This window comes from Phaethon aethereus, assembly GCF_964289735.1.
Source record: "Phaethon aethereus genome assembly, chromosome: 1".
Lineage (NCBI taxonomy): Eukaryota > Metazoa > Chordata > Aves > Phaethontiformes > Phaethontidae > Phaethon > Phaethon aethereus.
The window spans coordinates 146,114,623-146,129,403 of NC_138575.1; the positions used below are offsets into that span (position 1 = coordinate 146,114,623).

The 14,781-nt window shown below is 36.3% G+C and overlaps 1 protein-coding gene across 1 annotated transcript in view; it reads left to right on the top strand.

The window, feature by feature from the left end:
* HERC2 (HECT and RLD domain containing E3 ubiquitin protein ligase 2) overlaps positions 1-14,781 on the top strand; it is a gene marked incomplete at its 3' end in the record, with an annotated part of 118,554 nt that overhangs the window by 76,228 nt on the left and 27,545 nt on the right. Inside the window, exons 56-69 of the mRNA XM_082014277.1 lie at positions 111-222; positions 1,965-2,046; positions 2,144-2,287; positions 2,861-2,951; positions 4,418-4,595; positions 5,055-5,136; positions 5,219-5,390; positions 7,846-7,990; positions 8,690-8,915; positions 9,827-9,998; positions 10,535-10,721; positions 11,500-11,640; positions 12,009-12,200; positions 14,286-14,439. Of these exons, the coding sequence (XP_081870403.1) occupies positions 111-222; positions 1,965-2,046; positions 2,144-2,287; positions 2,861-2,951; positions 4,418-4,595; positions 5,055-5,136; positions 5,219-5,390; positions 7,846-7,990; positions 8,690-8,915; positions 9,827-9,998; positions 10,535-10,721; positions 11,500-11,640; positions 12,009-12,200; positions 14,286-14,439 (2,078 nt within the window). The remainder of the gene's footprint in view (positions 1-110; positions 223-1,964; positions 2,047-2,143; positions 2,288-2,860; positions 2,952-4,417; positions 4,596-5,054; positions 5,137-5,218; positions 5,391-7,845; positions 7,991-8,689; positions 8,916-9,826; positions 9,999-10,534; positions 10,722-11,499; positions 11,641-12,008; positions 12,201-14,285; positions 14,440-14,781) is intronic.

Below are 14,781 nucleotides of genomic sequence, written 5' to 3' on the forward strand. Positions count from 1 at the left end.
CTGAAACTACTCCAAACTCTAAAATCAGTAAGCACAATAAAAATGTGCCTATGCTATAGCATGCAGGTTGCTAAACTGACTTTTCATTGTTTTTTCCTCAATATGTTCAGTCTTGTTAGAAAGAAGGCAGCTGGGCTCGAATCGGCAGCTACAATAAGAACCAAAGTTTTTGTTTGGGGACTGAATGACAAAGACCAATTGGGAGGGCTAAAAGGCTCCAAGGTATGTTTGTTGTTTTCATACTTTAGTACAAAACAGACGCAACTAAAAATAAAATGTATGCGTCTTCACACAACTCAAAATTAATTCAGATTTAATCAGGATATTAAAGTTTATTATCCAAAGCTACAAAGAGTAGGTTTTAATGGCTTTTTACTGTTAAGACATATAGATGTCTGCTGGGTGGAAATTTGGAGAAAACTTGCATTTTGGTTGTTAATCATTTGGTCACTTAATCATTTGTTTTAGATGATAGTGAACTAATTGTTCTAAAAATCTATAGCACATTATGCATTCAAACTCAAAAGGAACAGAATATGTATGAACTGAAGATATTTCTGTGTATTACTTGTACCTGGATCTGGTGCAGTAATCAGAAAAAAAAGTTGAATTCTAATCTTTTGATTGGTGTAACTTGATTACAATTCAGTGTAATTCAAGAGGAATTTCGGCCCTGGGTGCAACCATTTATACATAATTTTTAATGCAATGCAAGATGGGAGATACATGGCGAATGCTGAATCAATTTAAAATAACATTAATCTGAAAAGTATTTAAGAATAGTTAAGAGAGCATTTCTTTAATTTAGGTTGTAAATAAAACATATGCTATTGTATCAGTAGAGTGCCTTTCAAGAAACAAAAAGTTAACCGTTACTGTATTTTCCATCCTGTATTTTATTGATGCATAAAACCCTCAAGGCTTCAGTGCAGAAGTGTGGATTTCAGTTCATTCTTGCTCCAAAACTGTTGAAGGCAGAATTATGGCTCTGACTGAAGTGATTCCCTCCCACCTAGAAAAGGGGAGAACAGTTAAATGGAAGAACAAAGGGGATAAAAAAAATAAAATCAGATACCTCTATAAATATGAACTAATTCTGTAAAGATAAACTTTTTTGAGTGGAAAAAACACGCTAACGTGAACTTACACGCTTTATCTTTGAGGTCTTAACAGGTATTAATATTATTAAATGCATAAATTGATTAATTAGGATAATAATTTAAAAACTAAGGCTTTTCACATGTCCTTCAAATTTTTTCCCATACACTGTAACAAAGACATCTGCTAGAAACTTTATCTCTGTAGCTGCATAAAAATAAATAACTAATTACTCAACTTTTATTATATAAGGGATATATCCAGATTTGAATGTATGTTGATTTAAAACACTTGAAAAGGGATTGCTGATGTCTATTTTTCTTTTTTTTTTTTTTAACATATATATATACAGCTTGAACAAAAGACTTCTTTATAGTTATGGAGAAAATAGGTTTCCAGGTTGCTTCCCCGCACCGAGTTGATCTCTGATCTAGATTGCTAAAGCATTGTTCTGCTGAAAAACTCAGTTGTGGTTTTGTATTCCTATATGCTGATTTAAAGTGTGTTGGTTAACACTTTAGCTAGATTTATTTTGCTGTTGTGCCTTTCTTCAAAACTGAGTTCAGTTTTCTCGAGAAAACTTCACTGAAATTAAAATCCTTGTTTATATCACATTTCATTTTTTCTCAGGTTTTGTATTTATCATGGTTTCAGTATTAAATGCTTTTTCTTGGTTTGTCTTTGGCCTGGTGTATATTAACTGGTATGTGTGAAGTGTCTGAATAATACAAGGACTTTCATATATTATAAAAAAAAAAAAAAGTACCTGTTAGATTAACTGGTTTATCACTTAAGAATAGCTCTTCTTTTTAAAGTATAAAACTTTTAAGTGTATTGTAATGGTCTTTATTTCCTGTCTGTTCTAGATAAAGGTCCCTTCTTTTTCTGAAACCCTATCTGCCTTGAATGTTGTACAAGTAGCTGGAGGATCCAAAAGCCTTTTTGCAGGTAGTATAAGTTTAAAATAAATAATTTATTTAAGGGCAGAAACAGATTTCCAGTTGTGAAACATTAATGGTGTTTCAAACTTTCTTCTTCATTTTAGTGACTGTAGAGGGTAAAGTATATGCCTGTGGAGAAGCCACAAATGGAAGGCTGGGTTTAGGAATATCTAGTGGAACTGTGCCTATTCCTCGCCAGATTACAGCTCTCAGTAACTATGTGGTAAAGAAGGTGGCTGTTCACTCAGGTACTGACTATTGCTATTCTTATATACGTAAAAGTAACATATTAAGCCTGAAAATAGTTGCTTTGCAATTTTCCTGGGTGCTATGATGCCTCAGCATACCTGATATTTTTAAAAATAAATACAGGTAGTTAAATTCTGTCTGTTGCATAAAGTATTAGATTAAATCTAATGGTTCTGTTCTTAACATCTGTGAATTTAAACCATACGCAGTTTCTTACTTGCTGAAAGTTAAATTTGGTAACTTCTGAATAGTTTTTCAGTCTAATCCAAAGAAAGTGTTTTCATTTTTGAATATTGCTAAAGGTTAGGCATGGTTTTTCTTTTTTTCTTGCAGCATTGAAAATAGCAAATTGAGTGACTACTACTTTTTTTTTTAATGTGCCATGAAACATATTCTCATAAAAGTTTTTTGTTTTAAATCATATAAGAGAAGAAAATTAGTAATGTGTATTGTGTTGAAAGGCTTGCACAATTACATTGTAGAAGTACAACAGTGTCAAATTTCTGAGATTTTTGCTGGACCTGCTGCCTGCTTGAGAGCTTGAAAATTTAAATTTATGTTTACACTTTCAGGTGGCCGGCATGCTATGGCCTTAACTGTCGACGGAAAGGTATTTTCTTGGGGTGAAGGAGATGATGGAAAACTTGGTCACTTCAGTCGAATGTAAGGATATCAAATTTGTCTGTATTTTAGTAAGGGAACGCTTGTATTGCATGTTATAAGACAGCTGACCACCACTATCGACAGTGACAGGATTTTTAATACAATGGGAGTAAAAAATTGTGTTGTGAAAGGATTTTTTTTTTTTTTTTTTGTATCACTGTATTTCAGTTTATGGTGCAGCATTTGTAGCAGTCTTCAGTCATTTAAAAAGGAGCCATTCAACTAGTGCAATACTTCAAAATGTAGTTAGTGGATAAAGTCTTTATTAGTATTTTTGAATGTCACTGATGAAATGGTACACTTTTGGACATAGAATTTTTCGTTACTTTTTCTAAAGTAAGGTTTACAGAGGTGCCTTGAGGTATAAAACAATAGCAGTTTTACATACCTGAGCTGTAACAGTTCATAATGTAAGCCTGACAGAATATTTTGTAGTCCTTTTCTTTAGACTTCTGTTTACAAACTTGTTAGCCAGAAATAAATTTCTTACACTTTTCAGTAACACATAGTTTAATCCTCCACAGGACAACTTTGAAGAAAATTTGAATTGTCTCAGGATTTTTCTTTGTACGCACCACAGAACAATGTTTTGAAAGGAAAAAAAAAACCCCACACATAACCCATGGGGAAATCTTTGTCATTCTGGTATATTTTGAAGACTTGCTCAGAATACATAAAAAAATTAGTGCCCAACACAGATGGTTATTATATGACAACAAATAAATGTGTCAGATCAATGAAAAGGGAAGTCCAGATTAGAGCAGTACTCTTGTTTATTGTTCAACTGCCTCATGTTTTTTGTTATTTTATTAAAAGTGATATTGGAACTCTTGGACATTTAATGGGAGAAAATTTTCCGGAGGCCATGCATAACTTTATAAAACCTTGACTGTGCATCAGAGCCACTCTTAATATTAGAAAACCTCAAGCTGAAACTCTTCCCTGAATTTAGAGAATATTGTAATCATATGAGTAGTGAAAGTTTCCACTGCTCTCACAGAAGCGTACCAGTAAATTCCAGTTCTAATTTCTCTCTTGTAAAAAGCAGAGTTGGAAGGGGAGTGTCATCTCTTAATCTTACTGTTTGGCTCTGTGTCCACAGAGTGGAGAAATAATTACTTCCAACAAAACATTCAACTTTGGGCAATGACAGGATATCAGTTTTTACTTTGTATTATACACTTTTTAATTGATTCATCACTTTGGTATTTTGGCTTTGTCACCTAAGTTTTGCAGCATATACATAAAATATTTCTTTAAACAAAGTTTGAAGTACATTAAAATAGTGTAACCTTTAGATTTATGGTGCTACTAAAGAGTACATCTTGGAATCATAATGTTGCATCTTATTTTATCTTTAGGCTACAGTTAGTTATTACACAAAATTTTTTGGATTATGAAGGTTGGTGTATATTGTGAAACCCTTTCATAATTAATGCAATGAATTCTTTACTCATTTTCTCTAGGAACTGTGATAAACCCAGGTTGATAGAAGCGTTGAAAACTAAACGCATCCGTGATATTGCTTGTGGTAGTTCCCACAGTGCTGCCATTACCTCTAGTGGTGAACTGTATACATGGGGTCTTGGAGAATATGGAAGGCTAGGACATGGAGATAATACCACACAGCTGAAGCCTAAGATGGTAAAATAAACATTTCTTGTCTCTGCTGAAATACGAAAGTGTTTGTTAAATAATGATAAAATAAAGCTAAAGTAAAGCTAAAAACCATGAAAGCAGTATGAAGACATGATTTTGGAGTAATCTAAATTAGGTTTTGGTATACATACCTCTAATAACAGGCAAGGTATTTCAGAAAGACTGGAAAGATCCAGTCTCTCTTTTTCTTGTGAAGTGATATGGAATGCCTAGTGCTGTTTTGAACGTTGATGTCTTGCATTTCCTTTGATACATAGCTGGAAGGTACTATTGTCATGTAGGAAGGTTGGATCCTGAGTGAGCAAGGCTTGGTAATCCTGTGCCTAAATGGCATGCTCAGACTGGGCACAATGAACACAATCAGTCACAAGAGCTTGAAAATGCCTGTAAGTTTTTAAACATTATTTCTTTGAAATGTCTTGTTTAACTTTTTTTGTTTTGTAGGTTAAAGTGCTCCTTGGCCACAGAGTCATTCAGGTTGCTTGTGGAAGCAGAGATGCTCAGACTCTTGCTTTGACAGACGAAGGTAGGAATGTCTTGCTCCAGAAGCTTTCTAGTGTCTGGGAATACTGTGATCATTGTTTGACCTGCAGTTTGGTGTTTGTTAGGTTTGGTGTTTTCGTGGGGCGATGGTGATTTTGGAAAACTGGGACGAGGAGGAAGTGAAGGATGCAACATTCCTCAGAACATTGAAAGACTGAATGGCCAAGGCGTTTGTCAGATTGAGTGTGGTGCACAGTTCTCATTGGCACTGACCAAGTCAGGAGTGGTATGGACATGGTATGTTACATTTGCCAGAAAGTATTAACAAAGCAATTGCTATTTGACTTTCTTAACTCCATCTGTGCCTTTATCTGTGTGCTTTGTCTTTAAATTGGCAGCTTTTTGAGACAAGCTGTGATCTCTTCAATTACTTTAATGCTGTGTCTTGTAGCATGTACTCTGTTAGGATGCCTGGGTCTTACTGAATTAGTGAAAGAAGGGGAAGTTCATTCCCTGTCTTGGGGGCAATGGAGCGTATAAAGAAATGACCTTGGAGTGGAGTGGGGAAAAAGAGAGCTTGAGAATCGTAGTTTGGAGTATGTAGGCTACAGTTAAAGCAGAGACTGAGAGAGTAAGGATGTAGTAGAGTAAGGATGTAACCTAAAGTTCAGAGGAGATGGGAAGCACTTCCTTGGAAATACAGAGTGTCTGCAGAGCTCGTTGCTACTCAGAAGGCCACTGAGTTGTCAGTAATGATGCCTGGAAGCAAGAACTGATAGGAGATGATCACTGAGAGTCATTCAGAAACCTTTTTTATTTTTCTTCTATTTGTCTGCTTGCTTCTGCTTTGTTTTGAACACAAACCTGGCTTTTTGAGTTCATAATCCTTCCTCTAAAATTTGAGAGCTTACTGCATGGCAGACCAGCTTCAGAGCTCTAACCAGATCAAGGTCTTACCCCATCCTTTTGTAATGAAACTATGACCTGATACTTCGATGTGTATCAAAACTAAGACTTAAAATGGTCATTTTTTGTTGTATTACTTGTCAGCAATTGAGGAATAATACGAAGAGAAATCCACGAAACTTCCATTTTTGTAAGTTACTTCTATTCTTAAAAGGGAGAAAAACGTTTAGCAGACATGTCATTTCTCAGAATGGCCACTGGACACTATTTCTCTCGCTTTCCCCCCTCTTTTAAATTCTTTTTTTGTAGTGACAAAAGGAGTAAGAGAAAAAGGGAATCTGGCAGTCTTTAAGAACTCTTTGCAAAGTCCTTGTTCATTCCTTCCTTCCCCCAGTTTATCTTAATACTGTTACATCTAGTCATAAAATGTACAGCTATTTCATGACATTACAGGTCTACAAGGAGATTTTTTGGGTCTGTTTCTTCTGTGCATGTCTGCATTTTGGGATGTCTGAGTTGCTTCTGAACATATATTCTTATCATCTTGAGTTTGTACTGGTTTGAGGGAAAAATCACAACTATCGTGTTATAACTTAAGGTAGGCAACAGCAGTATATATCTTATTAACCTCCAGCGTAACATAACCTTTCCTGAGAAAAATTGGTGTTGGTGGTGGTGAGCAGCAGAACTGAGTGAATGGTTACTAAAAACACAGTGGAAGAAATCTCAGGTCGTTTTTCTTCTTTACTGACATTCTTAGAGGCATTTTAAGGTGTTTACCTTACACAAAAGTAATGTATATTTTTAGTGCAGTTTGTGTATAACAATTTTAGAAGAATTTAAATTATGGAGGCTTGAGAACTTATACTGAGGCTTGCAACAGTGTGAAAAAACTCAATTCTGAAAACATGTTAGTTCCTGTATATTTTTTCATGTGAGTAGACTTGTTAAAGGGTCTGTTATTGTTAGGTTTATCCTCAGTAGTATAAAACTGTCCAAGTCTATCAAAACACATCAATTTTCTAAGTATTTATAATTGCAATGTTTCTGCAACAGAGGAAATTCAATGTAATCACAGTTGTACTACATAAAAAAAAAAGTCATAACGATGCCTGTTCTATACTGAGGTGAAAAATTATGGAGTCATAGAACTGCATGTCGTGGTTTAGCCTCAGCCGGCAGCTAAGCACCACAGAGCTGCTCACTCACTCCCCCTCCCGCAGTGGGACGGGGGAGAGAATTAGAAAAAAAACCTCGTGGGTTGAGATAAACACAGTTTAATAGGACAGAAAGAGAGAAGGAAACAACAATGATAATACCAACAAAGGAATGTACAAGAACAAGTGATGCCCAATACAGCAATTGCTCACCACACAGTGATCGACAGCCCGTCCTCGAGCAGCGATTTCCACCCCCCGGCCAACTCCAGTTTATGTACTGGGCATGATGTCATATGGTAGGGAATATCCCTTTGGCCAGCCTGGGTCAGCCGTCCCGGCTATGTCCCCTCCCAGCTCCCCATGCACCCCCAGCCTTCTTGCTAGCAGGCCAGCTACAGCAACAACCCAAAACATCAGCACATTATCAACAATTTCTCATCGCAAATCCAAAACACAGTCTCACACTAGCTTCTGTGAAGAAAACCAGCTCTATCCTGGCTGAAACCAGGACACTGCAGTAATCCTCATTTTTAGGACTTTGTAATTCAGATTTGAAGATTTTGGTAGTTGCTGCTTGTGTTTAATCCCAATGATAAATGAAATATTTTGATTTGGGAAGTTGCATTGAGAGGGGAATGTGTAAACGATACAATTGTTTTGAATTCTACGCTTGCTATCTGTTGCAGGGGTAAGGGTGACTACTTCAGGCTTGGCCATGGCACAGATGTACATGTCCGAAAGCCACAAGTTGTGGAAGGGCTGAGAGGTAAAAAGATCGTGCACGTGGCTGTAGGTGCACTCCATTGCCTAGCTGTTACTGACACTGGACAGGTACGTTGTGCATCACCCTCCTTTCAGCTTTTTCCTTGATCCAGAAAGGAATCTATACTGTCAAGGAAGAATAGTGTAATAGCATCTGTGTGGATTAAATGGAATAAAAATTTCTAATGATATTTATTTGCTTATTTAAGTCCTGAATAAATATAAGCATGATGGTAATTTAAAGTATATTAGCTTTCATATTATTATTGGAGGTTAAATGTTGTTGTCACTGTAGCTTTTATAATATTCTCCTAGTTTATATATTATCTCATGATCAGTTTCCTGCTTCTCACTCTTGAAATGCAGAAGTAGTCATAGTATTCTGGACAGATTTTTCTGCTGTGATCCAGCATTATCATTATCATAGTGTTGATGCAGATCCACAGTGTAATTACTGTGTGTAACTAATTCTTCTAACTTGCTGTTCACATTGAATAATTTATGAATCAGTTGATGATTTATGAGTTGACAATAATTTATGAATCATCTGATAAAGTGCTGCTTTGATTTTTTTTTTTTTCCCCTTTTGATGTATGATAGTGCCTGCATTATTTAACGGGGAAAAAAAAAAGTCACGGCAATAGGTTCTCTAAAGTGTCCTAGATTAATAATACAAATTACTAAGATTCCTTTGTAGGATTTTTTAAGAAAATAATTAAATGGGGCAACCAGTGAAGCAAAGTAATATGTGGAAACGTTTACTGGCAGGTTTACGCTTGGGGTGACAATGACCATGGGCAACAAGGCAATGGAACTACTACAGTCAATAGAAAGCCGACTCTCGTCCAGGGCTTGGAAGGCCAGAAAATCACTCGGGTTGCTTGTGGGTCTTCCCACAGTGTAGCGTGGACAACAGTGGATGTAGCTACACCATCTGTTCATGAACCAGTACTTTTCCAGACAGCGAGGGACCCTTTAGGTGCTTCTTATCTTGGTTGGTATTTATTACCTTACATTGTTGTTTTGATGTTTTTTTAATGCCTTTGGAGAGCTAGTTGTGTGTGTGGTTTAATAGGTGATAGAAGAGTGCAAAAAGAAAACTGTCTTTTAAAAAAACACCACAAAACAGCAAAAAAACTACACACCTCTAAAAAAAATCCCCAATGCAACTTCTTCCTGACAGTGGAAGTTGTAAAGGACCTGTTTAGAAGTAGCATTAGTTTGAACTTTCGTTGTTCTTCAGGAAATTAAAATGCAACATGCTTCATCAACTGCCCCACAGACTTTGTCTTTAATATGGATAGAGCTTTATGGAGGTAATGGTAGATGGATGCTACTGTAATATTGGTCGTCTTACATGTTACCTCTTGCTATAATTCTTGATGCTACTGTTACCTTTTGTTTCTAAGGTAGGTGACTTAAGAATTAGGGAGGCAAAACAGCAATGTCTTGTGCTGAATATAAAAGCAACAAACATTTTGCTGATTAAACTTTTTCATGAACAAGGCAGTGTATTAAAAAAAGAGCAAGAACTACATATATATAATATTTGATTACTATTTTTAATGATACCTAATAAATATTCTTGGTATTTGAGAAATTTTTGTGTTAAGTAAAACTTGTTTTAGTTACTGGTCACTGAAATATTTATATCTGTATTACCTTAATCTTCATGAGTAAGTAACAAGGTGGAACACTACTTTATGAAAGCCCTTGCTGCAAAGCCTCAGTATTGACTTTGATGTTGCAACCATAGGCACTGCAGCTTAACAATCTACTGCAGAATTAGTTTTACAGTCATCTTTCTGACTTAACAAGAAAATAAATTAGATAAATCAGTTCCAGTTACGTATTACACCATTAAAAAATGCTTGCTCTTTTTTTCCCCCCCCCCCCTCACTACAGGTGTTCCTTCAGATGCAGATTCTTCTGCTGCCAGTAACAAAATTAGTGGTGCAAACAGTTCCAAGCCGAATCGCCCTTCCCTTGCTAAGATTCTCCTGTCGCTTGATGGGAACGTTGCCAAACAGCAGGCGCTATCTCATATACTGATGTCATTACAGATCATGTATGCCAGGTAGGCATGCAAACATTCTTGTCTTTTGCAGAGCAAAAGGTGACCTTGATCACTATCTGTTAGGGTCTCTTGAGTCAGGTATAAAGTTTGGACTCCTCAGGATAGGCCTAAACCTCATTTAAATTTTCTTTTGATGTTGATGTTAGCTTTGTGCTGTTATGTTTTCTTGACAGAAGCTCCCAGTGCCTGGGAAAAAAATGTTTATTTAGGAATGCTCAAGTAAATAATGTAAAAAGAGTGTAAGTAAATCTTGATATATGATACGGAGGAAGTAGCAGGAGGCAAGGTGGAAAGAACAATAAAACTTTACAGTGCTGCTCTTGTTGTTGGTAGAGAACAGAGTATTTGTGCTAAAATTTATTAAGAGGAACTCACGTAAAATAGTGGCTTTAAAGGAGAATGGAGATAAACTACTCTCTAAATTCCAGAGCTTGGAAACTTTTCCTTATTTTATTAAGACAAGGTAATACAATTTTTTCCAAGTTCAACAAGGGGCTATAATTAGGTTTATGTTAATCTATCGTAAATGATTTCAGGGATGCAGTTGTTGGAGCATTGATGCCTGCAAGTATGATTGCACCAGTAGAATGTCCTTCTTCATCGCCAGCCCCACCATCAGATGCTACTTCTACAGGAAGCCCTGCAAGTGGAGATGAATGCATGCTTGTAGGAGATCCAGAAGAGAGGCTGAGCCCAAACCCATGGCAGGACAGGAGAGGGGAGGTAAAGTGTCAAGAAAATTTCTTCCATCAGTGTTTAACAATAAAGCTGAAAAATATTGTCCTGTTTTGTTTGATAACAACAGAGATTAAACAGTACTTTCATGCTCTAATCTAAGTGGGTACTCTGCGTATGTGAGATTTGGAAAAACTAAAATTTTAGTGTGAAGTCAGTTTTGAACTTTCAGAATGCAGTGTATCATTTAAATGCAATTGTATAATTTCTACCAGTATTTTAGAGTTAAGATGAAAATATTAACTGTTTGACCAGATAATAAATTCATTTTACAGGAGTGATCTTTAAAAAAAGATAAAAAAGAAGTCAAGACTAAGGGAGTATTGGACAATTATTTAATGAAATGTAATTGTAAAGTTATATCAACTAATGTAGACGGGGGGCCTGAATGCGGTTCTACTGTTGACTCCCAGCTGCTAACAGAAGCAGAAAAAAGAAGAGGCTTGCTACTGAAGAGAACTTTTCCTTTTACAAACAATTATTATTGAGGCTTGTCTTCTATATTGTAGACTTTCCTGCACGCACTGATGTTTTACTGTATGTTTTTGTAGCAGCTGGCATTGACGGGGGTGTTGGCTGGTTTGCCATGTTAGGGACATAAAATAGAAGCTAGAAGTACAGGGAATGAATCTGTTGGTTTGAATTTATGGCTGTTTTTAAATTGCTGCTGTCTTTGAACATAAGCCCTTCTAATAAATAAGTAGACTTTTAAAGGTTGTACAGTATCTTTTTGCAGCTTTTGTTAACTATTATTTGTTTTGGTTAGGTTGTTTCTTCAGAAGATGCTGTGACACCATCTGCTGTAACTCCCTCAGCTGCTGCTGCCTCTTCCCGTCCTTTCATTCCAGTTACAGATGACCCTGGAGCTGCCAGTATCATTGCAGAAACCATGACAAAAACTAAAGAAGTAATGTTGTCAATACCTTCCTTAAAACTTAAGTCCTTATTATGCTTTTATCAAGCTGTTTTGCTTTTTTTGTGCTTTTAAAGTTATTCTATAAATGTCTGCATGTCTTAAATCTATCCAAAGACAGAGTGTGTCCGTCCGTCCCATTCCCCACTGCCCCCCAAGTTAAAGGACGTTAGGTTTAGGAAAGCTTTTTCAGTTGAGAAATGGGTTTAACAGTAGGTTAATTTTGGGGCTTTATAATCCCAGATTTACGAATTGTATTCTAAACTATCTTTAAACTCTTTCAGACAAGTTAACTTGTTCAGATTCAGTGAGATACTTCTTTCATCTTCACTGTCTAAATATTTCTGCAATTTGTTTTGTAGGATGTAGAAAGTCAAAGTAAAGTATCTGGCCCAGAACCACAGTACTTGGATGAGTTTACTAGTCTCTTGGTACCAGATGACACGCGTGTCATGGTTGACCTGCTGAAGCTTGCTGTGTCCAACCGAGCAGGTGAAAAGGGAAGAGATGTTCTTTCAGCTGTGCTCTCTGGTATGGGCACAGCTTACCCACAGGTCAGGTTTTGTTTCTGTTGCATTTTAACTATGTCCTTTTTATTAGTAGCTTACTAAAATATTTCTTTTATTTGAAGTGCAGTTCAACATACTGAAAAACTTGGAAAAAAACATGAAAAATTCGAGTTGAACTTAAATGCATATGAACTGTAATGATTTTTAATAGAAATATTACATGAATATGTGCATGTGCTACAAATGTCAGTAATAGACTCTTTCCTCGATTTGTCATGCTGCAATTAGACACTAAAATAGAAGCTTAATGAACTGTATTTATGTATTGGACAAGTGGCTGTGGTTATTGGAAGGAAGCTGAATTAATCAAGCCCTATTTCCTGGATCTATGGAATGCTAGTTTAAAAAATTCCATGTTGGTTTTGTTTTGCATCTGAGTTCCCAAATTGATGCAGTCATTATTGCTATCTAAAAATGCTGTTAATATATTAACAATATAGTAATTTCTTTTAATTTTTAAGATTTACATTTGGTGCCTTGAAGTTTCTAACTAATCACAAAGTATCCCTGGGTGTGGGGTTTTTTGGGACAACCAACCAACAGAATTAATAGGTGCTGTAATATTGGATACCAACAGCTATATGAAAGAATGCTACAAGTCATAAATTATAGAATATCTGTTTACAGTAATAAACTGAAACTTGTTTGATGTTTCTTGTAGCTTTAGCCTTCAAATATTTTTTTTCCTAATGAGTTATAATGCATTTCTTTTATGCATTTATAACAATGCATAAGATGCTTATATGATATAGTTAATTTATGGCTTTGCACTGCTTAAAGACTGATTTGAAACATCAGAAGTAATTATACAAAGCTGATTTTTGTATTCTTTTATTCAACTTGGCTTCACTAACGAAAAAGGTGAATAATGACTTTCCTAAGGAGCATCCATTGAATTGAGAGAAATTTTATTTATTTATTAAAGGTGTAAATGACAAGAGAGCTTCAATTTTAAACAACAAAAATGTATGGTCTCTCTGTCCAAGTAAAGTAGGGTTGTGGGAGAGCCTGACAGACACTATTCATCTAGAGGCAATTGAGTGGTGTTTCTCAAACTGTTACTTATTTTTGCTTGTAGCATTAATAGTGAGTAGCTTTTTGTATGTGTTTATGGGTGTTTTTTGTGCTTTGGTGTTTTTTGTTTGTTGTTTTGTTTTTTTAACCTTGAGAGTCAATTTTTATTTGAAACTGCTCTTTAAAAATGAGTACTATTGGAATTTTCTCTCCAAACAGTGTTTTGCAATATTACATTCTGGTTAAATATTTAAAATAGAATAGAATGGACTATTTCAGTTGGAAGGGACCTACGATGATCATCTAGTCCAACTGCCTGACCAATTCAGGGCTGAGCAAGTTAAAGCATATTACTGAGGGCATGGTCCAAATGCCTCTTAAACACTGACAGGCTTGGGGCATTGACCACCTCTCAGGGAAGCCTGTTGCAGGGTTTGACCACCTTCCTGGTAAAGAAATGCTTCCTAATGTCAAGTGTAAACTTCCCCCAATGCAGCTTTGAGCCATTCCCATGCATCCAGTCACTGGATAGCAGGGAGAAGAGATCGGCACCTCCCTCTCCACTCCCTCTCCTCAGGAAACTGTGGAGAGCAATGAGGTTGCCCCTCAGCCTCCTTTTCTCCAAACTAGCCAAGCCCGAAGTCCTTAGCCACTCCTCATAGGACATTCCTTCCAGCCCTTTCACCAGCTTTGTTGTCTTTTTCTGGATGCACTCAAGGACCTTCACATCCTTCTTAAACTGTGGGGCCCAGAACTGTGCACAGTTCTCAAGGTGAGGCCACACCGACACTGGCTACAGGGGGAGATTTACACCTTTCATTAATCTCTTGGCCTGTGCTTTACAGTTTAGATTTTACAGTTGTTTTTTTCTGTAAGGGAAAACATTTGTGTTGTCATTTACTTACGGGAAACTTGTGTTTGACTTTTATTTTTAGTTTTTCTAGCTTTAACAAACCAAATTATTTATTTGTTTTAAATTTGGGAAAAATGGTGGTTGGCTTAGATTTCTTGGACTAATCAAACTTTTCATAAAGTGTTTATTTTTTCTTTTCTTAGGTTGCTGATATGTTGTTGGAGCTGTGTGTTACTGAACTAGAAGATGTGGCAACTGATTCACAAAGTGGTCGCCTCTCTTCACAGCCAGTTGTGGTAGAAAGCAGTCATCCATATACTGATGATACATCTTCTAGCGGCACAGTGAAAATACCAGGTATAGAATTTTCAGAGTTATGATACTAAAATTCAGTTAAGTTCAAGCCTGCATGCATGAAATTTTTCCGTAGCTTGCAAAAATGTGTATTGAACTTCTAAAGCCATGTTATGTGTCCTGTTGCTATAATAAAGTATTTCCTAAAGCACTTACATACTGCATGAACGTCTCGATCCTGTGAAATGCGCATTTTGGGTTCACTGGCTGTGATTACAGCTGTGTATCATTGCTGTTCTCTGTTCAGTTATGAAGCTGAGAAGGACTGAATCTTTTTCAGGGTCAGTAATTGAACACCTGTCTTCTAGTCTTGAGCATTAGGGAAATACTTTTTTGTTTTAATGC